This window comes from Ammospiza caudacuta, chromosome 33, assembly GCF_027887145.1.
Source record: "Ammospiza caudacuta isolate bAmmCau1 chromosome 33, bAmmCau1.pri, whole genome shotgun sequence".
Classification (NCBI taxonomy): domain Eukaryota; kingdom Metazoa; phylum Chordata; class Aves; order Passeriformes; family Passerellidae; genus Ammospiza; species Ammospiza caudacuta.
The window spans coordinates 377,856-401,200 of NC_080625.1; the positions used below are offsets into that span (position 1 = coordinate 377,856).

Here is a 23,345-nt window from a genome sequence, read left to right on the forward strand (position 1 = left end):
AGGACCCAACCGCCTCCCAAAAAATCCCCTAGAGACCCCATATAGGACCCAATCCCCCCCAAAATATCCTCTATGGACCCCATACGTCCTATAAAGGGTTCAACCACCTCCCAAAAATCCCCCTATAGACCCCATTAAGGGCCCAAGCCCCCTCCCCAAATTCCCCTACAGGTCCCATACAGGGCCCAAGCCCTCCCCCAAATCGCCTTTAGACCCCTCAAATCCCCCCTATAGGTCCCATATAGGGCCCACCGCCCCCAAAAAATCCCTTATAGACCCCATAGGTCCCATAAAGGGCCCAACCCACCCCCCCCAAAAATTCCCCTATAGCCGTCATAGGTTTCGGATATCCCCAGAAACCACTCCGGATATTCCCCAAAAATTCCCCCCTATGGATCCACCCTCCCCCCACCCTCCATAGGTACCCTCGAACCCCCTCCCCCCTCCCTTGCCCTCCCCCCACCCTCCATCCATACGTTCCGGATATCCCCAAAAATCCCCCGCTATAGATCCCATGTAGATCCCCCATAGATCCCACATAGATCCCATACAGAACCCATACAGGCCCCACACACCCTCACGCAAACCCGCCCCCCCACACATTCTATACCCCCCTCAAGCCCCTTTAAACGCCCCCCGGACCCTTTTTGGAAGCCCCCAGCCCCATTTGGAACCCCAATCCGCCCCTATAGAGCCCCTACAGCCTCCATGCGTCCCCTCCCCGCTCGCCCTCAGCCGCCTCTAACATGGCGGCCGCCACCTCCCCCTCACGGCAGCGAAGCCACGCCCCCCGCGCGGCGGCAGCGCTGATTGGCTACTTCCCCCATAGAGACAGCGCTGATTGGTTGTTGCCACAGCAGCGCGGTGCTGATTAGTTGAGAGGGGCGGAAGGCGGGGTTTTGTCGTGAGGGGAGAGGGAGTGGTTTTAAAGGGCAGGGGCGGGGTTATGGGGAATGATTGACGTATTATAATGAGGGGTCCTGTTATGCAAATGAGCGCGTGGTATGATAATGAGGAAAGGGGAGAAATCGCTGATTATTAATGACATCGGGGAAAATGGCTAATTATCGCTATTTAATTGGTAATTATGGCTAATAACCAGTTAATAATGGCTAATTGCTGCTAATTAATGGGTAACCATAGCCAATAATTGGAAAATACCGGGTGATTATAGCTAATAATTGCTAACTAATGAGTAGTTCTAGCAAATAATTGCTCATTAATGGGTAATTATAGATACTAATAGCTAATTGATGGGACTACTAATGGCTAATAATGGGAAATAAGTATTACAAATAAGGAAATAATAGTTGTTGATTAGGAAATAATTACTAATAATTAGGAAATTATAACAAGAAATAGAAAGTAATTACCAATAATAGGTTAATAAGGAATAATGATGCGCAATACTAGGAAAAAAATTGATAATTAATTTGGAAATAATTTTTAATAATTGGGAAATAATGAATAATAATGGCTAATAACGGGGCAATAATGACTAATAATTACTAATAATGACTAATAACGACTAATTATTAGGAAATCGGAACCAGTAATTAGGAAATAAATTGAAATGACGATAAATACTCGGGAAACAATTAGTAATATTTGGGAAATAATGATAAATGCACGGAAATAACGGCTATTAATGCGGAACGATTAAGAAATTGTGATTATTAAAGGGGAATTAATTAGGAAACCTCGGTAATTGCCCCCATCCCCTCCCCCCCCCCCCCCCCTTTTCCAGCTGTTCCGGGAGCAGCCGGGGGGGGGGGAGGGGCGGCAGCTGCGCGGTCACGTGACCCCGACCCCTCCCCCGCCCCCCCCCCGAGGTTTTTTGGGATTTGGGGGGAGGGGGAGGGACCCCCGAGGGGGGGGAGGGGAAACGGGAAATGGGGGGAATAAAAATGGGGAAAAAATTGGGAATTTTGGGATGAAAAGGGTTAAAAAATGGGAATTTTGGGGGGGAATAAAAATGGGGGGAAAATTGGGAATTTTGGGATAAAAAGGGTTAAAAAATGGGAATTTTGGGGGGGAATAAAAATGGGAGAAAATTGGGAATTTTGGGAAATAAAGGGTTAAAAAATGGGAATTTGGGGGGGAATAAAAACGGGGAAAAAATTGGGAATTTTGGGATGAAAAGGGTTAAAAAATGGGAATTTGGGGGTTAAAAGGGTTAAAAATGTGAATTTTGGAAATAAAAGGGACCTAGAAATGGAAAATTTGGGGATACAAAGGTAACAAAAATGAGAATTATGGCAGGGAGAAAGGGGCAAAAATTGGGAATTTTGGGGATAAAAAGGGGGAAAATGGGAATTTCGGGGATTAGAAGGTCCCAAAAATGGGAATTTTCGGTATAAAAGTCGAAAAAGTGGGAAATTTTGGGGTGAAAGGGGAATTTTTGGGAATAAAGAGTTCCAAAATCTGAAATTTTGGGGAATTTGGGAATAAAAAGTCCCCAAAAATGGTAATTTTGGCAATAAGACGTCCCAAAAATTGGGAATTTTGGCAATAAAAAGTCTCCAAAATGAGAACTTTGGGGGAATTTGCAAATAAAAATGAGAATTATGGTTTTTTGGGAATAAAAAGGTCCCCAAAAAAATGGAAATTCTGTGAGATTTTAGGAATAAAAAAGTCCCAAAAAAAAACCCCAATTTTGGCATTTTCGCCCCCCCCCCAAAAAAAAAAAAAAAAAAAAAAAAAAAAAAAAAAACGAGAATTTTGGGGATTTCCCCCGTTTTTGTTTTGGGGTTATTTTCGGGGATTTCGGGAATTTTCCCGGGGAATTCCCGCGGGAATTCGGGGTCCGGGAGCCCCCCTGGAGCCCCCCGGGGGCGGCGCCGGAATTTGGGGATTTTGGGGAGGGTCCGGGGGGAGCCGGGAGCGACCGAGGAGCCGAGGGGAGAGGTGGGGACCGGGAATTGGGGGGAATTTGGGGGGAATTCGGGAAATTGGGCAATTTGGGGGGAGTTTGGGGGGGGGAAATTGGGATTTTGGGGGAAATTTGGGGATTTTGGGGGAAATTTGGAGATTTTGGGGGGAAATTTGGGGATTTTGGGGAGGGTCCGGGGGGAGCCGGGAGCGACCGGAGCAGCCGAGGGGAGAGGTGGGGACCGGGGAAAGGAGAATTTGGGGGAATTTTGGGGAAAATGTGGGAATTTCGGGGAGTTTCAGGGGAGTTTGGGGGAAAATTGGGATTTTTGGGGGGAAAATTTGGGGGGAGTTTGGGGGGAAAATTGGGAGTTTTGGGGGAGGAAATCGGGATTTTGGGGGGAATTTGGGGGATTTGGGGCAATTTGGGGGAAATGTGGGAATTTGGGGAACTTTGGGGGGAGTTTGGGGGGAAAATTTGGAGGAATTTGGGGGGATTTGGGAGGAAATTTGGGGAATTTAGGGGAAATTTGGGGGTGATTTGGTGGGATTTTGGGGGCAGCTTGGTGGGAAAATTGGGATTTTTGGGGGTTTTGGGCAATTTGGGGGAAATGTGGGAATTTGGGGAACTTTGGGGGGAGATTGGGGAAAATTTGGAGAAATCTGGGGGGAGTTTGGGAGGGGAAATTGGAATTTTGGGGGGAAATTTGGGGGGTTTGAGGGAGATCTGAGGGGATTTTTTTAGAACTTTTGGCGGGGTTGGGAAAAAAATTTGGTTTAATTTTGGGGATTTGGGGGATTTTGGGGGGAGTTTTGGCGGGGAATTGGGAATTTTGTGGAGAAAATTGGGAATTTTGGGGGAGATTTTGGGGAAATTTGAGGGGATTTCGGGGTATTTTGGGTGGAATTTGGGGAATTTTGGGGTAGTTTGAGTGAAATTTGGGGGGATTTAGGGGAATTGGGGGAGTTGGGGGAAATTTTGGGGAAAATTTCGGGAATTTCGGGAAATTTTGGGGACATTTGAGGCCAATTTTGTCCTCCCCGGGTGGTTTTTAGGGCAGTTAATGAATACTCATCTTTATGCAAATGAGTGGGCGGGTTCAGGGTGAAGCACCGCCCCCTCTGCAGCTGTTGTGGGGGGAGGGGAAGGGGGAAAATTCCAGCAAAGGATTCTGGGAGCAGCTGCTGGGGGGGCTCCCAGCGCTCCCAGTCCCTCCCAGTCCCTCCCAGTCCATCCCAGTTCATTCCCCGTTCCCTCCCAGTCCCTCCCAGTCCCTCCCAGTCCATCCCAGTCCATCCCAGTCCATCCCAGTTCCATCCCAGTCCCTCCCAGTCCATCCCAGTTCATTCCCCGTTCCCTCCCAGTCCCTCCCAGTCCCTCCCAGTCCCTCCCAGTCCCTCCCAGTCCCTCCCAGTCCATCCCAGTCCATCCCAGTCCCTCCCAGTCCCTCCCAGTCCCTCCCAGTCCATCCCAGTCCATCCCAGTCCATCCCAGTTCCATCCCAGTCCCTCCCAGTCCATCCCAGTTCATTCCCCGTTCCCTCCCAGTCCCTCCCAGTCCCTCCCAGTCCATCCCAGTCCATCCCAGTCCATCCCAGTTCCATCCCAGTCCCTCCCAGTCCATCCCAGTTCATTCCCAGTTCCCTCCCAGTCCATCCCAGTCCCTCCCAGTCCATCCCAGTCCATCCCAGTTCCCTCCCAGTCCATCCCAGTCCATCCCAGTCCATCCCAGTTCATTCCCAGTTCCCTCCCAGTATCCCCGGGCTGGGGGCGGGGCCATGGGGGCGCTGCCGCTGCCCCTCCCCCTCCTGCTGCTGGCCGGGGTGGCCGAGGGGACCCCGCGGGGGACGGAGGGGACGGCGCTGGACCTGGGTGAGTGACCCCGGCGCCACCAAATGCCACCAAATGTCCCCAACTGTCCCTGAATGTCCCCAAGCAGCCCCAAGGCCCTCAGTCCCCCCAATGTCCCCAAATGCCCTGGATGTCCCCAGTGTCCCCAGTGTCCCCATTGTCCCCAATGTCCCCAATGTCTCCTCAGTGTCCCCAATGTCCCCAAAGCCCCTGACTGTCCCCAGTGTCCCCTCAGTGTCCCCACTGTCCCCAATGTCCCCGATGTCCCCACTGCCCCCACTCTCCACAATGTCCCCTGTCTGTCCCCAGTGTCCCCAGTGTCCCCAGTGTCCCCTCGCTGTCCCCGATGTCCCCACAATGTCCCCTGTCTGTCCCCAGTGTCCCCAGTGTCCCCTCGCTGTCCCCGCTGTCCCCACAATGTCCCCAGTGTCCCCAGTGTCCCCAGTGTCCCCAGTGTCCCCTCGCTGTCCCCAGGCCGCTGCCGCTTCGCCCTGGGCATGCAGGACGGTTCCATCCCCGACTTTCGCCTCTCGGCCTCCAGCGCCTGGTCCGACTCCACCGCCGCCCGCCACGGCCGGTACGCACCAGTACGGACCAGTATAAACCAGTAGGGACCAGTAAGGACCGGTGTCAACCAGTATGGACTGGTATAGACCGGTATGGACCAGTTCAGACCCGTATAAACCAGTACAGACCAGTACGGACCAGTATGGAACAGTTCAGACTAGTACTGACCAGTATGGACCAGTATAAAACAGTATGGACTGGTGTAACCAGTATAAACCAGTGTAAACCAGTACAGACCAGTATAAACCAGTATAGACTGGTATAGACTGGTGTAACCAGTATGGACCAGTATGGACCAGTATGGAAGCAGTATAAACCAGTACGGACCAGTATGGACTGGTATAGACCGGTATGGACCAGTTCAGACCAGTATAAGGGCCTTGTGTCCGGTGGATCCCCTGGGTGTCCCCAAACCTCAAAATGTCCCCAAATCCCCTCAATGTTCCCCCATTCCCAAGTGTCCCCAAATGTCCCCAAGTGTCCCCTGGGTGTCCCCTGGGTGTCCCCAGGTGTCCCCAGGTGTCCCAAGTGTCCTCAAAAATGTTTCCCCAAACCCCAAAATGTCCCCAAACTCCTTGGCTTATCCCACATCCCAAATGTCCCCAAATGTCCCCAAATGTCCCCAACGTCCCCGTTGTCCCCAGGCTGGGCCGCAGCGACGGCGACGGCGCCTGGTGTCCGGCCGGGCCGGTGTTCCCAATTGTCCCCAACGTCCCCAATGTCCCCAATTGTCCCCAATGTCCCCAATTGTCCCCAACGTCCCCGTTGTCCCCAGGCTGGGCCGCAGCGACGGCGACGGCGCCTGGTGTCCGGCCGGGCCGGTGTTCCCAATTGTCCCCAACGTCCCCAATGTCCCCAATTGTCCCCAATGTCCCCAATGTCCCCAATTGTCCCCAACGTCCCCAACGTCCCCATTGTCCCCAACGTCCCCGTTGTCCCCAGGCTGGGCCGCAGCGACGGCGACGGCGCCTGGTGTCCGGCCGGGCCGGTGTTCCCGGCCGAGCAGGAGTTCCTGGAGGTGGACCTGGGCCGGCTGCACGTGGTGACGCTGGTGGGGACGCAGGGACGCCACGCGGGGGGACACGGCCGCGAGTTCGCCCGGCAGTACCGGCTGCGCTACAGCCGCGACCGGCGCCGCTGGCTGCGCTGGAGGGACCGCTGGGGAGCCGAGGTGGCACCGGGGACAGCGGGGACATTGGGGACGTCGGGGGCGTCGGGGGTATTGGGGACATTGGGGACATCGGGGACATCGGGGGCGTCGAGGGTGTTGGGGGTATTGGGGGTATTGGGGACATTGGGGACATCGGGGGCGTCGGGGACATTGGGGGTATTGGGGACATCGGGGACATCGGGGACATCGGGGGTGTTGGGGGCGTCGAGGGGATTTGGGGACATTGGAGGTGTTGGGGACATTGGGGGCATCAAGGGGCATTGGGGACATTGAGGGGATTTTGGGGCATTGGGGGTGCCAAGGAGATTTGGAGACATTGAGGACATTGGGGACATTGGGGGTGTTGAGGGGATTTGGGGACATGGGGGACATCGGAGGTGTTGGGGACATTGGGGACATTGGGAGGATTTGGGGACATTGGGGGGATTGGGGACGTCAAGGGCATTTGGGGACATCGGGGAGGGGTTGGGGATGTCGGGAACGGGGATTTGGGGACATTGGGGTGATTGGTGACATCGAGGGGCATTGGGGACATTGGGGACACTGGGAGGATTTGTGGATATTGAGGGGATTGGGGACATTGGGGACATTGGGAGGATTTGGGGACCTCGGGGTGATTGGTGACATCGAGGGGCATTGGGGACATTGGGGACGTCAAGGGGATTTAGGGATGTTGGGGGCGTCAATGGGATTTGGGGACATTGGGGACACTGGGGGGATTTGAGGAGACGCTGGGGACGTTACGAGTGTTGGTGACATTTGGGGACGTTGGTGACATTGTAAACCCAAGTCCACCGTGGCCCCGGGGACCTCGGGCCGCGACAAATCCCAGCAAATCCTTTGGGATCCCCTTGTGTGACACCACCCTCGGGTGCCACCACCCTGAATTGGGGTCCCCTCAGGCGATTGGTGGCACCGAGGGGGTGGCGCTCAAGGACCTGTCCCCCATTGGTGTCCCCTCAGGTGATTGGTGGCAACGAGGACCCCGAGGGCGTGGTGCTCAAGGACCTGTCCCCGGCGCCGGTGGCCCGGTGGCTCCGCGTGTACCCGCGGGCGCCGCGCGCCATGAGCGTCTGCCTGCGCCTCGAGCTCTACGGCTGCCCCTGGGACGGTGAGGGCCACCCCCGTGTCACCCCCGTGTCACCTCCGTGTCACCCCCGTGTCACCCTTCTGTCACCCTTGTGTCACCCCTGTCCCACCCCACTGGTGGCCACAAACGGGTGGTGGTCGCCCATGGTCGTGTCCTTCACCCAACATGGTTCTTCTTCATGGTGGCGGCCATGGGGCAGCTGGGTTGGGGTCTTGTCATTGTGGGGTCAACGGTTGGGAGTTGGGGTCAATGGTTGGGAGTTGGGGTCAATGGTTGGGTGTTGGGGTCATTCATGGGGTGTTGGGGTCAACGGTTGGGTCATGGAGTCAACAGTTGGGTGTTGGGGTCATTCATTGGGTGTTGGGGTCAATGGTTGAGTATTGAGGTCATCCATTGGGTGTTGGGGTCATTCATGGGGTGTTGGGGTCAACGGTTGGGTGTTGGGGTCAACAGTTGGGTGTTGGGGTCAATGGTTGGGTGTTGGGGTCAATGGTTGAGTATTGAGGTCATCCATTGGGTGTTGGGGTCATTCATGGGGTGTTGGGGTCAACGGTTGGGTGTTGGGGTCAATGGTTGGGTCATGGGGTCAACAGTCGGTTGATGACATCATCCCCCTCCTCATGACATCATCACGGCCGCCCATCCCACCCAGTGCCACCTCCTGCATGTCCCCAAAGCTGTGGTGGCCCTCCATGGCCATGTCCCCCCCGTTAACCTCCTAATGACCCCCTGGTGACCCTGCGGTGACCTCACGGTGACCCCGCGGTGACCCTGCGGTGACCCCGCGGTGACCCCGCGGTGACACGCCCCCGTCCCCGCCCCCAGCCGGGCTCCTGTCCTACACGGCGCCGCGGGGACACGTCATGGCGCTGGAGCCCGTCCCCATCGTCCTCAACGACTCCACCTACGACGGCTTCAGCGCCGGCCCGTGAGTGACCACAGGTGTCCCCAGGTGTCACCAAACCATCACAAGGTGTCCCCACGTGTCCTCAGGTGTCTCCAGACCATCCCCAGGTGTCCCCAGGTGTCACCAGATGTTCACAAGGTGTCCCCAGGTGTCCACAGTTGTCCCCAAACCATCTCCAGGTGTCCCCAGACTGCCCCAGGAGCTTTCCAGGTGTCCCCAGTGGTCTTCAAAGTGTTCACAGGTGTCCCCAGGTGTCCCCAAACCATCTCCAGGTGTCCATCCACAGTTGTCTCCAAATCATCTCCAGGTGTCCTCAAACTGCTCCAGGGTTTTTCCAGACGTCCCCAGTGATCCTCAAAGCACCCCCAGGTGTCCCCAAGTGTCCACAGGTGTCACCAAACCATCCCAAGGTGTCCCCAGACTGTCCCAGGTTGTCCCTTGAGAGTCCCCAGGTGGGTGGGACGGGACAATCCCAGCACCCAGGTGTGTCCCACCTGCCCAGGTGTCCCTGGGGCATCTCCAGGTGGGTGGGACAGGACCACCCCGTTACCCAGGTGTGTCCCACCTGCCCAGGTGTCCCTGGGAGGTTCCCAGGTGGGTGGGACAGGACAATTGAGGTGCCCAGGTGTGTCCCACCTGCCCAGGTTGCACTTCGGGGGGCTGGGCCAGCTCTCGGACGGCGTCCTGGGCCTCGACGACTTCCTGAGGACGCGCGAGCGCCGCCTGTGGCCGGGCTACGACTACGTGGGGTGGCCACGCCCACCGGGGCCCCGCCCCCACGTGGAGATGGAGTTCGAGTTCCTGGAGCTCCGCAGGTTCCACGCCATGCAGGTGCCCCAGGGCATGCTGGGAGGCGTGGGGCGCGGGGGATTGTGGGATTGGAAAGCCATGGATGGACCAATGGGTGGCCACCAGGTCAATCTCACGTCGGGGTCAGGGATGTTCTTCTGGAGAACATCGGGATTGGTCACCTTGCCCCAGGGCATCATGGGATGGTGGGAAATGGAAATCTTGGAGGGCTGGGAATTGTGGGATTGGAATGCCATGGATGGACCAATGGGTGGCCACCAGGTCAATCTCACGTCGGGGTCAGGGATGTTCTTCTGGAGAACATCGGGATTGGTCACCTTGCCCCAGGGCATCATGGGATGGTGGGAAATGGAGGTTCTGGGAGATTTGGGACATTGGGAATTGTGGGATTGGTCATCCATGGATGGATGGATGGGTGACCACTGTCCACCTTGGGGTCAGGGATGTCCCTCTGGATTGGTCACCTTGCCCCAGAGCATCATGGGATGATGTCATTGTGCCCACCCCCCCGCCCCGCCCAGGTCCACTGCAACAACCTCCACACGCGCGGCGTCGGGATCTTCCGGGCGGTCGAGTGCCGCTTCAAGAAGGTCTTGGCCACAGCCTGGGAGCCCCTGGTGGTCACCCACGGCCTGGCCGGGGCCACCAAGGACCCCAGCGCCCGCTCGGTCACCGTGCCCCTGGGCGGGCGCCACGCGCGCTTCGTCCAGTGCCGCTTCTTCTTCGGCGCCGAGTGGATGCTCTTCAGCGAGGTGTCCTTCGTCTCAGGTGGGGCGGTGGGGTCAACGGTTGGGTGGTGGGGTCATCCATTGGGTGTTGGGGTCAATGGTTGCGTGTTGGGGTCAATGGTTGGGTCATGGGGTCATTGGTTGGGTCATGGGGTCAATGGTTGAGTGTTGGGGTCAATGGTTGGGTCATGGGGTCATTGGTTGGGTCATGGGGTCAATGGTTGCGTGTTGGGGTCAATGGTTGGGTGTTGCGGTCATCGGTTGGGTGGTGGGCTCATCCATTGGGTGTTGGGGTCAACGGTTGGGTTCTGAGGTCATTGGTTGAGTGTTGGAGTCAACGGTTGGCTGATGACGTCATTGGTTGGTTGATGACGTCATTGGTTGACTGGTGAGTTCATCATCTATCAATGACGTCACTGACATCGTGGTTACGTCATTGATTATTCATTATTTATTATTGATGATGTCATTGACCATTGATGACATCATTGACTGTTGATGATGTCATCAATGACCTTCCCCGCCCCCAGAGGTGCTGGACGACCCCATTGGTGCCAGCGGGTGGCCCCCGACCCCTGACCCCTCCGCCGCCATCTTGGAAAACGCCCACGGCGGGGGCGGGGCCACCAACACCACCAGCCTGGGTAGGCGGGGCTTAGATGGGTGGGGCTTAACTGGGTGTGATCAATGGGGTCGGAGTTCAATGGGTGGGGCTTATCTGGGTGTGGTTTAATGGGCTGCAGCTTAATGGAGGTATAAATGGGTGGGGCTTAATTGGGTGTGGTTTAATTGGCTGTGGCTTAATGGAGGCTCAAATGGGTGGGGCTTAATTGGGCGGGGCTTCACTGGTAATGGCTTAATTGGCTGTGGCTTAATGGAGGCATGAATAGGTGGGGCATAAATAGGTGGGGCTTAATCGGGTGTGGCTTAATGCAGGCACAAATGGGTGGGGCTTAATTGGGTGGGGCTCAGTTGGGTGCCGTCCAGTGCGTCAGGGATTAAATGGGCGTGGCTTATCCGTGGTGGGCGTGACCATGACTCGTCCCGCCCCTCCCGTTGCTCCCAGCAGCCCCCGGGGAGGCCGGGCTGGCCCCGCCCACGGCGCAGGGAGGGGCGGGGCAGTCGCCGGCGCTGCTGGGCTGCCTGGGCGCCATCATCCTCCTGCTGCTCGCCATCATCATCCTCATCCTCCTGCGGCGGCACCGCGCGGCCGGGACGCTGGGCAAGGTCACTGGGGGGAGCTGGGGGGAACTGAACTGGTTTAAACTGGTCAGAATTGGTTCTAACTGCTCCGAACCGGTTCCAAATGGGGCTGGACTGGCTCTAACTGGTTTTTACTGGTTTTTACTGGTTTTTACTGGTTTTTACTGGTTTTTACTGGTTTTTACTGGTTTTTACTGGTTTGTAGGGCCGCGGGGCGGAGGCGGCGCTGTGGGCGCAGCTCTCGGGGGACACCGTGGCCTGAACTGGGGGGCTGAACTGGTTCTAACTGGTCCGAACCGGTCTAAATTTGGGCTAAACTGGCTCTAACTGGTTTTTACTGGTTTTTACTGGTTCTAACTGGTTTTTGCTGGTTCCCAGGGCCACAGATCAGAGGCGGCGCTGCGGGTGCAGCTCTCGGGGGACACCGTGGTCATCAACAACGCCACGGCGGGGGGACCCCGATACGAACGGATCGGAACCGGAACTGGGAACGGAGCCGGGACTGGGATTTGGACTGGGACTGGGACTGGGGAGTACCAGGAACCCACCCGGACACGGCCCCGAGCGCCCCCGGTGCCCCCCGGGGCTGGTGAGAGACAGGAGGGGGAAAATGGGGAAAAGATTGGGGAAAAAGGGGAAAAAAAGGGGAGGAAAAATTGGGGCAAAAATGGGGAAAAGGGGAAAAAAAAATGGGGGGAGAAAACGGTGGGAAAAAATGGGGGGAAATAGGGGGAAAAGGGATAAAAGGGAGTGGGAAAGGGGGAAAAAAGGGGAAAAAAAATGGGAAAAAAGGGGAGGAAAAAATGGGGTAAAAATGGGCGAAAAAGGAAAAAAATCGGGGAAAAACGGGGGGAAAATGGGGAAAAGGGGAGGAAAAATGGGAGGAAAAAAGGGAGGAAAAAAGAAGGGGAAAAGGAAGGGAAAAGAGAGGAACAGGAGGAAAAGGGGGAAAAGAAAAGGGGGGAAAAGGGGAAAAAGAAAAGGGAAAATAAAGGGGAGGAAAAATTGGGGTAAAAATGGGGAAAAGGGGAAAAAATGCGGGGGGAATGGGGAAAAGGGGAGGAAAATGGGAGGAAAAAGGGAGGAAAAAATGGGGAAAAAAAGGAGTGGAAAAGGAAGGAAAAAGAGAGAAAAAGGGCGAAAAGAAAATGGGGGGAAATGGGGGAAAAAGGGGGGGGAAAATGGGGGGAAAAAAGGGGAGGAAAAAAGGAGGCAAAATGAGTGTAAAAGAGACCAAAAGGTGAGGGAAAATTGAGGGGAAAAGGGAGGGGGAAAAGGGAAAAAATGAGGTGAAAAATGGGAAGAGGCAAAAGGGAAAAAAAGGGAAATAAGGGGGAGAAAAGGGAAAAGGGGGGAAAAGAGGGGGAAAAGGGAAGGACAAGGGGAAAAAAGGAGAATAAAAGGAGGGGAAACGAGAGAGGGGGAGGGAGGAATTTTTTGCTTTATTTTTTCCTGGAATATCCCCCCAAAAAAAAGGGTCCAGGAATGGGGAAAAGGCTCAAAATGGCCCCAAAACTCCCCTGACCACGCCCATCTCTGACCACGCCCCTCCAGCCAATCCAGCCTATCGGCTGCTCCTTGCCACCTACGCGCGGCCAATAGGAGGCCTCGCCCTGGCCCCGCCCAACACCGCCAAGCCAATCAACACCGATGGTAAGGGTGGGGTTTGGATTGACCACGCCCACTTAAACCACGCCCACAATGACCTCACCTGTGCCCCTCCCACCTGCACAGGTGAGCCCGAGGGCGGGGCAGGGGCCTACGCTGAGGCTGACGTCACCGGAGGCTCCGCCTACGCCCTGGCTGGCCCCGCCCACAGCCCCGCCCATGACCCCGCCCTCCCAGCCTTTCCTCGGGACCGCCTCCGCTTCCGGGAGAAGCTGGGGGAGGGGCAGTTCGGAGAGGTAAGTCACGCCCCCGGCATCAAGCCACGCCCCCATTGAGGCCCAACCCGTGATGGCTTAGCGCCACCTCTAAATTGTTTTAGCCACGCCCCTAAATGATTTGCCATGCCCCAAATGTTTCAAACCCAGCCTTTATCAAGGCCACACCCACTACGGCTTTAGTCCCGCCCCACTGCGAAGGCACCACCCCTTTCCAGTTGGCCACACCCTCATTGTTTTAACCACTCCCCCTTTCCTTTGGCCCCACCCCAAAAGATGCTTTGTCCTGCCCTTTTTCTGAGGCCCCGCCTCTTTCTCTGGCCCCGCCCCCAGGTGCTGCTGTGTGAGGTCATCGCCCCCCACACCCTGGGCCTGGCCCCGCCCCCCAGCTCAGGCCCCGCCCCCCCGGGCACAGAGCACCCCCTGCTGGTGGCGGTGAAGGTGCTGAGGCCGGACGCGAGCAAGAACGCGCGGTAGGGAAACTGGGAGGGACTGGGATGGACTGGGAGGGACTGGGAGGGACTGGGAGGGACTGGGAGGGGAATGGGAGGGACTGGGAGGGACTGGGAGGGACTGGGATGGACTGGGAGGGACTGGGAGGGGAATGGGGAGGACTGGGAGGGACTGGGATCAAACTGGGATGGACTGGGATGGACTGGGAGGGGAATGGGAGGGACTGGAAGTGAACTGGGGGGGACTGGGAGGGACTGGGAGGGACTGGGGGGGACTGGGAGGGGAATGGGATGGACTGGGAGGGGCGAACAGGAGGATACTGGAAGGCGGCCAAGGTGATCCAGGTGTGCCCAGGTGTGCCCAGGTGCACTCAGGACATGTCCAGCTGTACCCAGGGCGTACCCAGGTGTAGCCAGGTGTTATTCAGGGCATACCCAGGTGTACTCAGGTGTGCCCAGGTGTACCCAAGGCATACCCAGCTGTACTCAGAGCATACCCAGGTGTACCCAGGTGCACTCACCTGGCGCTCACCTGTGCCCAGGTGTGATTTCCTGCAGGAGGCGCGGGCGCTCTGGCGGACGCGGGACCCCAGTAAGGGTACCCAGGTGTGCCCAGGTGTGCCCAGGGTGTTATCCAGGTGTACCCAGGTGTGCCCAGGTGTGCCCAGGTGTAACAAGGTGTTACTCAGGTGTACCCAGGGCATACCTAGGTGTGCCCAGGTGTGCCCAGGTGCACTCACCTGGCGCTCACCTGGCGCTCACCTGTGCCCAGGTGTGATTTCCTGCAGGAGGCGCGGGCGCTCTGGCGGCTGCGGGACCCCCACATCGTGCGGCTGCTGGGGGTCTGCGCGGGGCCCGGCCCCCTGTGCATCGTCACCGAGTACATGGAGCACGGAGACCTGCACCAGTTCCTGGGCGGGGCCCGGGGCCACGCCCTCAGGTGGGACACGCCCCCATCCCTGCAAACCCGGCTGGGCCACGCCCGCTGCGGCCACGCCCACTCTGAGTTGGGTTTTGTTAAAATTTTTGGGGTTCTGTCCCTTTAAGAGAAGCCCCTCCATATTTAAGTCGCGCCCATCACTCAAATGACCACGCCCAAATACGGACACACCCATCTAAGCCACGCCCACTCCAGCCCACACTGAGTTATTCTTCTTTTGGGTAATAAAGAGGAATTGGTGTAGGAAAATGGAATTTTGGGGGAAAAAGCACAAATAAATGCAGAAAAATCAGATTTTTTTAAGGGGGGGGGGGAAATGCACAAATAAATTCACAAAAGTCCAATTTTTAGGGGAAAAAGAGCACAAATAAATGTAGAAAAATCTGACTTTTAGGGGGAAAAAACCACAAAAAAAAGTAGTAGAAAAATCAGAATTTTTTGGGGAAAAAAAATGCACAAATAAATGCGGAAAAATTGGATTTTTGGGGGGAGAGAAAAAAGCACAAATAAATGCAGAAAAATCCAATTTTGAAGGGGCAAAAAAGCACAAAAAATTGTAGAAAAATCGGATTTTTTTGCAGGGAAAAAAACCACAAAAAATTGTAAAAAAATCAGATTTTTTTGGGGGGGGAAAAACCCCTGAAAATTGAATTTTTTTCCCCCCCAGCCTGGCCACTCTGGTGCACCTGGGCGCCCAGATCGCGGCCGGGATGCGGTTCTTGGCCGCGCGGAACTTCGTGCACCGGGACCTGGCCACGCGGAACTGCCTGGTGGGGGAAGGGCTGCGCGTCAAGGTCGCCGATTTCGGGATGAGCCGGAGCCTCTACGGCACCGAGTACTGCCGGGTGCGCGGCCGGGCGCTGCTGCCCATCCGCTGGATGGCCTGGGAGAGCATCCTCTGGGTGAGGTTCGGCGAGAAAAGGGGAAAAAAAACGGGGGAAAAAAAATTGAATTTTGGGCGAAAATTGGGATTTTTTTGGGGCAAAAAAAAAAATGGGGAAAAAAATGGGATTTTTTTCTGGAAAAACTGAATTTTGGGAGGGGAGAAAATTGGGAAGGAATATTGGAAATTATTGGATTTGGCGGGGGAAATGGAAGTAATTGGAATTTTGGGGGAAAAAAAATGGGAAAAAAAGGGGGAGAAATGGGGAAAATTGGGGAAAGATGGGAAGAAAATTGGGGGGAATTGGATTTTGGGTAAAAAATTGGAAGAAAAATGGGATTTTGAGGGGAAAATGGTGAACAATGGGAAAAATTTGGAAAAAATTTTGGGGCGAAAAGCGATAGGAACATTTGGAGGGGAAATTGGGATTTAGGGGGGAAATTGGGAAAAAATTGGGATTTTGGCGTGGCATTTTGGGAGGTTCTGAAACCCCAAATTTCCACTTTCCGACTTCCTAAAAACTCCCAAAAATTCCAAAAGAATTCCCAAAAATTCCCAAAACATCGCCCAAAAACTCCCAAAAAAAAAATTCCCCAACAAATCACAGAAAGTTGCCAAAACTTCCTAAAATTCCCAAGTTCGGGATTCCAGGGCACGTTCAGCCCGGCCAGCGACCGTGGCGTGGGCCTTCGGGGTGACGCTCCGGGAGCTCCTGAAATCCCAAATTTCAACTTACTGAGCTCTCAAAAACCCCCAAAAATACACCAAAAAAATCACAGAAAATTCCAGAAAATTCCCCAAAAATCCCCAAAATTCCCCAAACTTGTGGTTGCAGGGCACGTTCAGCCCGGCCAGCGACGCGTGGGCCTTCGGGGTGACGCTCTGGGAGGTGCTGACGCGCTGCCGGGAGACGCCGTACGGGGCCCTGAGCGACGAGCAGGTGATCGCCAACGCCGGGCACCACTTCCAGAACCGCGGCCAGCAGGTGGGACTGGGAGCACTGGGATGGACTGGGAGGGGATTGGGAGGGACTGGGATGCACTGGGATGCACTGGGAGGGGATTGGGATGGACTGGGATGCACTGGGATGCACTGGGAGGGGATTGGGATGGACTGGGATGCACTGGGATGGACTGGGAGGGGATTGGGAGGGACTGGGATGCACTGGGATGGACTGGGAGGGACTGGGAGGGACTGGGATGCGCTGGGAGCTGTTTAGAGGAGGTTATGGGGCGCTGGGATGTGCTGGGAACGGACTGGGACAGACTGGGATGGGGTTATGGGACAGCTGTCCCTGTCCCAGTCCCCCCCAGCTCCCTCCCAGTTTGTCCCAGTCCATCCCAGTCCATCCCAGTAACCCCAGTTCCAGCAGTACCTGCCCTGCCCCCCCGGCTGCCCCCCGGCCCTGCACCGGCTGATGCTGAACTGCTGGGCCCGCGAGGCGGCCGAGCGGCCGGACTTCGGCCACCTGCACCGGACACTGAGTGACCACGGGGCTTTGGAGTGACCATCACCATCATCTCCATCATCACTGACCACCCCTTTGGCCACCTGCACCGGGCGCTGAGTGACCACAGGGCTTTGGAGTGACCATCACCATCACCATCATCATCATCACTGACCATCCCTTCAGCCACCTGCACCGGGCGCTGAGTGACCACAGCACCCTGGAGTGACCACGGTCATCTTCATCATCACCATCTTCATCACTGACCACCCTTTGGCCGCCTGAAGTGGACACTGAGTGATTGCGGTGGGGGAGGGGCCGGGCTGATTTTTGGGGCTGAAATTCTGATTTTTTTGTTTTTGTACTTTTATTATTTTAAAAATTGTGGATTTTGGGGTTTTTTTGAGTTTTAAAAATCTTTTTTTTCCCCTCAAAAATTGTCCAAACATTGTCCAAAAATTGCCGTAAATTATCGGAAATTTCCCACTTCTTCCTCAACATTTCAATTTTTTCCCTTAAAAATATTTTTCCTTCCCCAAAAAAACTTCCCAAAAAAGTCATCGTACCAAAAAACTGCATTTTCTCCCCAAATAATTTTATTTTCCTCAAAAAAAAATCCCAGATTCCTCAATAAACTCAATCTTTTCCTTTTCAGAACACTCAAATTTAAATAAATCCACTTATTTCCTTGGAAATTCAACTTTTCACTCAAAAACTCAATTTTTTCCAATAAAATCAATTTTTTCACACAGAAAATCCTTTTTTCTACTCAAACCCTTTTTCGTCTAAAAGTTCCCTTTAATAATAAAAAATCCCCATTTTTTGAGGCTTTTTTGGACCTTTTTAACATTTTTGAGGCCTTTTTTTATTATTTTTGAGTGCATTTTCCGTGATACAAGCAGCACTGCCACGGCAATGGGAGCAGGCCCTGGGAGTAGGCAGGCTGCAGGCTTCGTTGCCATGGCGACAAGAGCAGGCCCTGGGAGTACCTAGGCCGCAGGCTTCATTGCCATGGCGACGGGAACAGGCCTTGGGAGTAGGCAGGCCACAGGCTTCGTTGCTATGGCGACAGGAACAGGCCTCAGGAGTACCTAGGCCGCAGGCTTCATTGCCATGGCGACGGGAACAGGCCTTGGGAGTAGGCAGGCTGCAGGCTTCGTTGCTATGGTGACAAGAGCAGGCCACAGGCTTTAGGAGTACACAAGTCGCAGGCTTTGTTACCATGGCAACAAGGAGCAGGCCTCAGGCATGCACAGGCCTAGTTGCCATAGCAACAGGAGCAGGATGCAGACTGTTGCCATGGCGACAGGCACAGGCCTTAGCAGTACACAGGCCACAGGCTTCATTGTCATGGCAACCGAATCAGGCCTTGGCAGTACATAGGCCGCAGGCTCCGTTGCTGCGGCAACAAGACCAGGCCGCAGGCTTCGGCCTACTCCATCCCGCGCCTTTTTCACCCCCTCCCCCACCAAATCCGCCCCCTCCCCATCCCCCCAACCCCCCCTTCAAAGCAGCTTTGCCCCTCCCCCTCCCCAAAATACTGCCACAGCTTTGGCCCCGCCCCTTCCAGTCCAAACTGGTCCAGGCCCAGTCCAAACTGGGAGTGAATACTGACAAAATTCCCCCCCCAGGTATAAAACCCCTTAATTAGGATAAAAAAACCTTGTTACGGATAATTAAAAAAACCCCAGTACTAAAAGTCTAAAAAATGTGGTAAAAAAACCCCCCCAGACCCCGCCAGGGGGGGTGGAATGTTCTGGAATCCCCCCAAGAAGGGTTTGGGGGGGTCTGTCTGTGTGTCCGGCCCTGTCCGAGTGTCCGGCCCCGTCCGGGGGGTCCTGGGGGGTCCCGGGGGGCTGGGCCGGGGTTATCGACGGCAGGATTCGTCTGGGGAAGGGGGAAAATGGGTTAGGGACCCCCTGAAATTAACCCAAACTACCCCAAAATCCACAAGAACCCCAGAAAACTCACACAAAATTCCCCCAGGATCACAAATCCCCTCAAGATCCCCAAAATCCTCCCAATTAAACAAATCTGCCAAAATTCCCCCCCAATAACCCCAAATTCCTTCCCAAAATCTCCCCAAAAATTACCCCAAATTCCCCCCCAAAATCCCCCCAAATTAACCAAATCCCCCCAAAACTCCAAAAATGCCCCCAAAATCCCCAAAACCCCAAAAATCCCCCCAAAACCCCAAAATCCCCCAAAAATCCCCCCAAAACCCCAAAATTTCCCCCCAAGTCCCCCCAAACCCCTGCAAATCTCCCCCTAATTACCCAAACCCCTTCCCAAAACCCCCAAATCCCCCCAAATGCCCCCCAAACCCCCCTCCCCACACCCACCCACGAGCAGGGCGCGGCCCCTCAGCCCCCCCGGCAGCCCCCCCAGCGAGGGGGGAGGGGGCTCCTCCTCTTCCTCCTCCTCCTCTTCCTCCTCCTCACTGCCCGGGGCTGCTTTCGGGGGTCCCGGGCCGGGGGTCCCGGGGTTGGGGGTCCCGGGGTCGGGGTCCTCGGGGGGGCCCCCCCAGGCCGCCAGCGCCGCCCCCTCCGAGGGGTAGCAGAAGGTTCGCTCCAGGTCGCGCTCGCTGAACCAGATCTGCAGCTGCGGGGGCGTTTTGGGGCGTTTTGGGGCGTTTTGGGGACTTTGGGGCGATTGGGGGCTTTGGGGGGATTGGGGGAATTGGGGATGTTTGGGGGATTTGGGGACGTTTGGGATTTGGGGATCACTGAAGCAGATCTGCAGCTGTGGGGACGTTTTGGGGCGTTTTGGGGCGTTTCGGGGACTTTTGGGGATTGGGGGAATTGGGGGCTTTGGGGGGATTGGGGGAATTGGGGATTTTTGGGGGATTTGGGGACGTTTGGGATTTGGGGATCGCTGAACCAGATCTGCGGCTGTGGGGACGTTTTGGGGCGTTTTGGGGGTATTTGGGGACTTTGGGGGGATTTGGAGGAATTGGGGATGTTTGGGGACATTTGGGGGACATTGGGGACATTGAGGACATTTGGGAACATTTGGGGACACAGGTGACACGGGGGTTACACAGGTGACAAAGATGACAGATGACAGGTGGCACAGGTGACACAGGGGGGTTACACAGTGTTATACAGGTGACACACAGGTGACACACAGGCGACAAAGGTGACACACAGGTGACACAAGGAGGTTACACAGGGTTACACAGGTGACACAGGTAACACAAAGGTGACACGGGTGACACACAGGTGACACAGGTGACACAGGTAACACAGGTGACAGACAGGTGACAGACAGGTGACACACAGGTGCCACAGGTGCCACAGGTGTCCCCAGGTTACCTTCTTGCGCCGGGGCTCTCCCTTGGCCAGGCAGGAGCGGGGCAGCGCCAGGTACCCCCCGATCACCTGGATCTGCTCGGCCGTGGGGTAGCGCTTCTTGGGGGGCTCGGCCACGCCCCCGGGGCCGCACCCAGGGCCACCTGTGGGGACGCCTGTGGGGCCACCTGGGGGGGACACCTGAGGGGACGCCTGTGCCACCTGCGGGGTCACCCGCGGGGTCACCCGTGGCGCGGCGCGGCCGCACCGTGATGGTGTTGCCGCTGCGGCGCTGCAGGGCGGGGTGGGGACACGGGGGGGGACACCGGGGGTCACGGCGCGGTGACGCCGGCCGGACGGCCGAGGGGATGGGGGTGGACACCTGGACGGTGGCACTGGACACTGGGGTGGTGGCACTGGACGCTGGGGGGGTGGCACTGGACGCTGGGGTGGTGGCGCCACACGTGGGGACAGTGGCGCCACACGTGGGGACGCTGCTGGACACGGGGACGGTGGCACCGGACACTGGCGTGGTGGCACTGGACACCTGGAGAGTGGCACTGGACACGGGGACAGAGCCACCGGACATTGGGGCCGTGACCCCAGGCTTGGGGACAGCGCTGGACAAAGGGACACTGACCCCGGACAAAGGGACAGCGCCCCCCTCTGGTGACACCGGTGACGTCACAGGGGCAGTGGTCAGCGTGGCCACCGAAGGGGTCATCGAGGGCTTGGGCTCGTGGCCGGACGCTGTCCCCGGTGTCCCCAGTGACCCCTGACCTCTCCGGCCCTCCACCACTGTCCAGTTCTTGACCATCCCCTTGACCGACCCCTGTCCCTCCACTGTCCCCAGGCCAGCGGTCACTCCATGACCTTTGACCGTTCCTATGTCCCTGGCTGACCCTTGACCCTCAGGTGACCCCACACTGACCGCTCCACACCCCTTGACCGTTCCTGTGTCCCTGGCTGACCCTTGACCCCCAGGTGACCCCACGGTGACCCCACCACGCCCCTCGTCCCCCCCCGGCTCGGGGACAAAGCGGCTCCGCAGGTGACTGACCCGGCCCCGGGGCGGATTTGGGGGATTTTGGGGGTCCCAGGAGGAATTTGGGGGATTTTGGGGATTTTGGGAATTTTGGGGGTCCCAGGAGGAATCTGGGGGATTTTGGGGGTCCCAGGAGGAATTTTGGGGATCCTGGGAAGGATTTTGGGGATCCCAGGTGGAATTTTGGGGAAGATTTTGGGAACAATTTTGGAAATCCTGGGGATGATTTTGGGGATGATTTTGGGGAGGATTTTGGGGGTCCCAGGTGGGATTTTGGGGGTCCCAGGTGGCATTTTCGGAACGGCCGCATTTCTCCATCCCTGGCGCCAGCACCAGGTGGGAGCCCCCTAAACCTTCCTGCCCAGGTGCGCCACCCGTGCCAGGTGTGGGTCCTGACCCAGGTGTGTGCCCTGAACCAGGTGTGCGCCCTTGCCCAGGTATGACCCCTGATCCAGGTGTGCCACCCTTGCCAGGTGTGCCCCCTGATCCAGGTGTGCCCCCCAGAGTCTCCAGCCCAGGTGTGCCCCCTTGCCCAGGAGTGCCCCCAGGCGTTCCCCCAGGTGCGCCGCCTTGCCCAGGTGTGCCGCCTTGCCCAGGTGTGCCCCCCGTGCCAGGCGTGCCCCCGGGCGTTCCCCCAGGTGTGCCCCCCGTGCCAGGCGTGCCCCCGGGCGTTCCCCCAGGTGTGCCCCCCGTGCCAGGTGTGCCCGGGGGCCCCGCCCGGGCGCGGCGCCGCTGCAGCAGCTCCCGTTTCCAGGTGGGCACCTGGGCCTGGCGCTCGCGCTGCTCCCGCTCCCGGCGCCGCGCGGCCTCGTCCTCCCGGCGGCGCCGCTCCAGCAGGGCCAGCTTCCAGGGGGGCACCTGCGACATCCTGGGGACATTCGGGGGGACATCAGCGGGGACAGCGGGGGCATTGGGGACACTGGGGACACTGGGGGGATTGGGGACACTGGGGACACTGGGGACATTGGGGACAATTGGGGACATCATTGGGGACATTGGGGCTCCAGCAGGGCCAGCTTCCAGGGGGGCACCTGCGACATCCTGGGGACAGCAGCGGGGACATCAGCGGGGACATCGGGGGGATTGGGGACACTGGGGACACTGGGGGGATTGGGGACAATGGGGGGATTGGGGACACTGGGGACACTGGGGACATTGGGGACAATTGGGGACATCATTGGGGACATTGGGGCTTCAGCAGGGCCAGCTTCCAGGGGGGCACCTGCGACATCCTGGGGACATCGGGGGGGACATCAGCGGGGACAGCGGGGGCATTGGGGACACTGGGGACACTGGGGGGATTGGGGACACTGGGGGGATTGGGGACAATGGGGACAATTGGGGACATCATTGGGGACATTGGGGACACTGGGAGGACTGGGGACACTGGGGGGATTGGGGACAATGGGGACAGTGGGGACAATGGGGACGTTGGGGACATTGGGGGCATTGGGGCTCCAGCAGGGCCGGCTTCCAGGGGGACACCTGCGACATCCTGGGGACAATTGAGGACAATTGGGGACATTCAGGGCATTGGGGACAATTCAGGGGATTGGGGACATTGGGGGCGTTGGGGACAATTCAGGGAATTGGGGACATTGGGGGCGTTGGGGACATTGGGGACATTGGGGACAATTAAGGGAATTGGGGACAATGGGGGGATTGGGGACATTTGGGGACATTTGGGGGCACAGGGGCACTGGGAGAGCTTTGGGGGTAACTGGGAGGGGACATTTGGGGACAATGGAGGACCAGGATGGGGACATGGCCACCAGGGCCACCAAGGCCAGAGCCGAAGGGAACGTTTGGGGACATTCTGGGGACACTTTGGGGACATTTTGAGACATTTTGGGGACATTTGGGGACATTTTGGGGACATTTCGGGGATATTTGGGGACATTTTGGGGACATTTTCAGGACTTTTGGGGACAGTGGGACATTTTTGGGACATCTGGGGACAATTTTGGACATTTGAGGACATTTGGGGACATTCTGGGGATATTTGGGGACATTCTGGGGACATTTCGGGGACATTTGGGGACGTCGCCCCTGGTCACCATCACCCTTCCATTGGGGCGGGGTCCCCAAAATCCCCAAAATTCCAGAAATTCTGGGAATTTTGTGGGGAGAATCCTGTGAGTTTTGGGGAATTTTGGGGAGAATTTTGGGGGTGAATTCTGGGATTTTGGGGGCATTTCCGGGATTTT

At 56.9% G+C, this 23,345-nt stretch overlaps 1 protein-coding gene and 1 pseudogene across 1 annotated transcript; one reads left to right on the forward strand and one right to left on the reverse strand.

Moving 5' to 3' along the window:
- LOC131570177 (zinc finger protein 665-like) overlaps positions 1-23,345 on the reverse strand; it is a 507,112-nt pseudogene that overhangs the window by 94,381 nt on the left and 389,386 nt on the right.
- On the forward strand, positions 747-16,863 carry LOC131570156 (epithelial discoidin domain-containing receptor 1-like). Its single transcript, XM_058822500.1, has 17 exons — positions 747-844; positions 5,177-5,299; positions 6,232-6,460; positions 7,424-7,571; positions 8,376-8,478; positions 9,102-9,288; positions 9,789-10,035; positions 10,526-10,639; positions 11,062-11,222; positions 11,577-11,787; positions 12,753-12,857; positions 12,933-13,102; positions 13,415-13,554; positions 14,306-14,473; positions 15,141-15,375; positions 16,192-16,341; positions 16,726-16,863. Exons 1-17 carry the CDS (start codon positions 747-749, stop codon positions 16,861-16,863), a joined length of 2,727 nt encoding a protein of 908 aa, XP_058678483.1.

Excerpts from the sequence above, each read along its gene's own strand:
- LOC131570156 (XM_058822500.1), top strand. The coding sequence starts at position 747 with ATGGCGGCCGCCACCTCCCCCTCACGGCAGCGAAGCCACGCCCCCCGC. Across the intron at positions 6,461-7,423 it reads GGGACCGCTGGGGAGCCGAG|GTGATTGGTGGCAACGAGGA; the intron begins GTGGCACCGGGG and ends GTGTCCCCTCAG. Across the intron at positions 13,103-13,414 it reads GGGAGGGGCAGTTCGGAGAG|GTGCTGCTGTGTGAGGTCAT; the intron begins GTAAGTCACGCC and ends CCCCGCCCCCAG.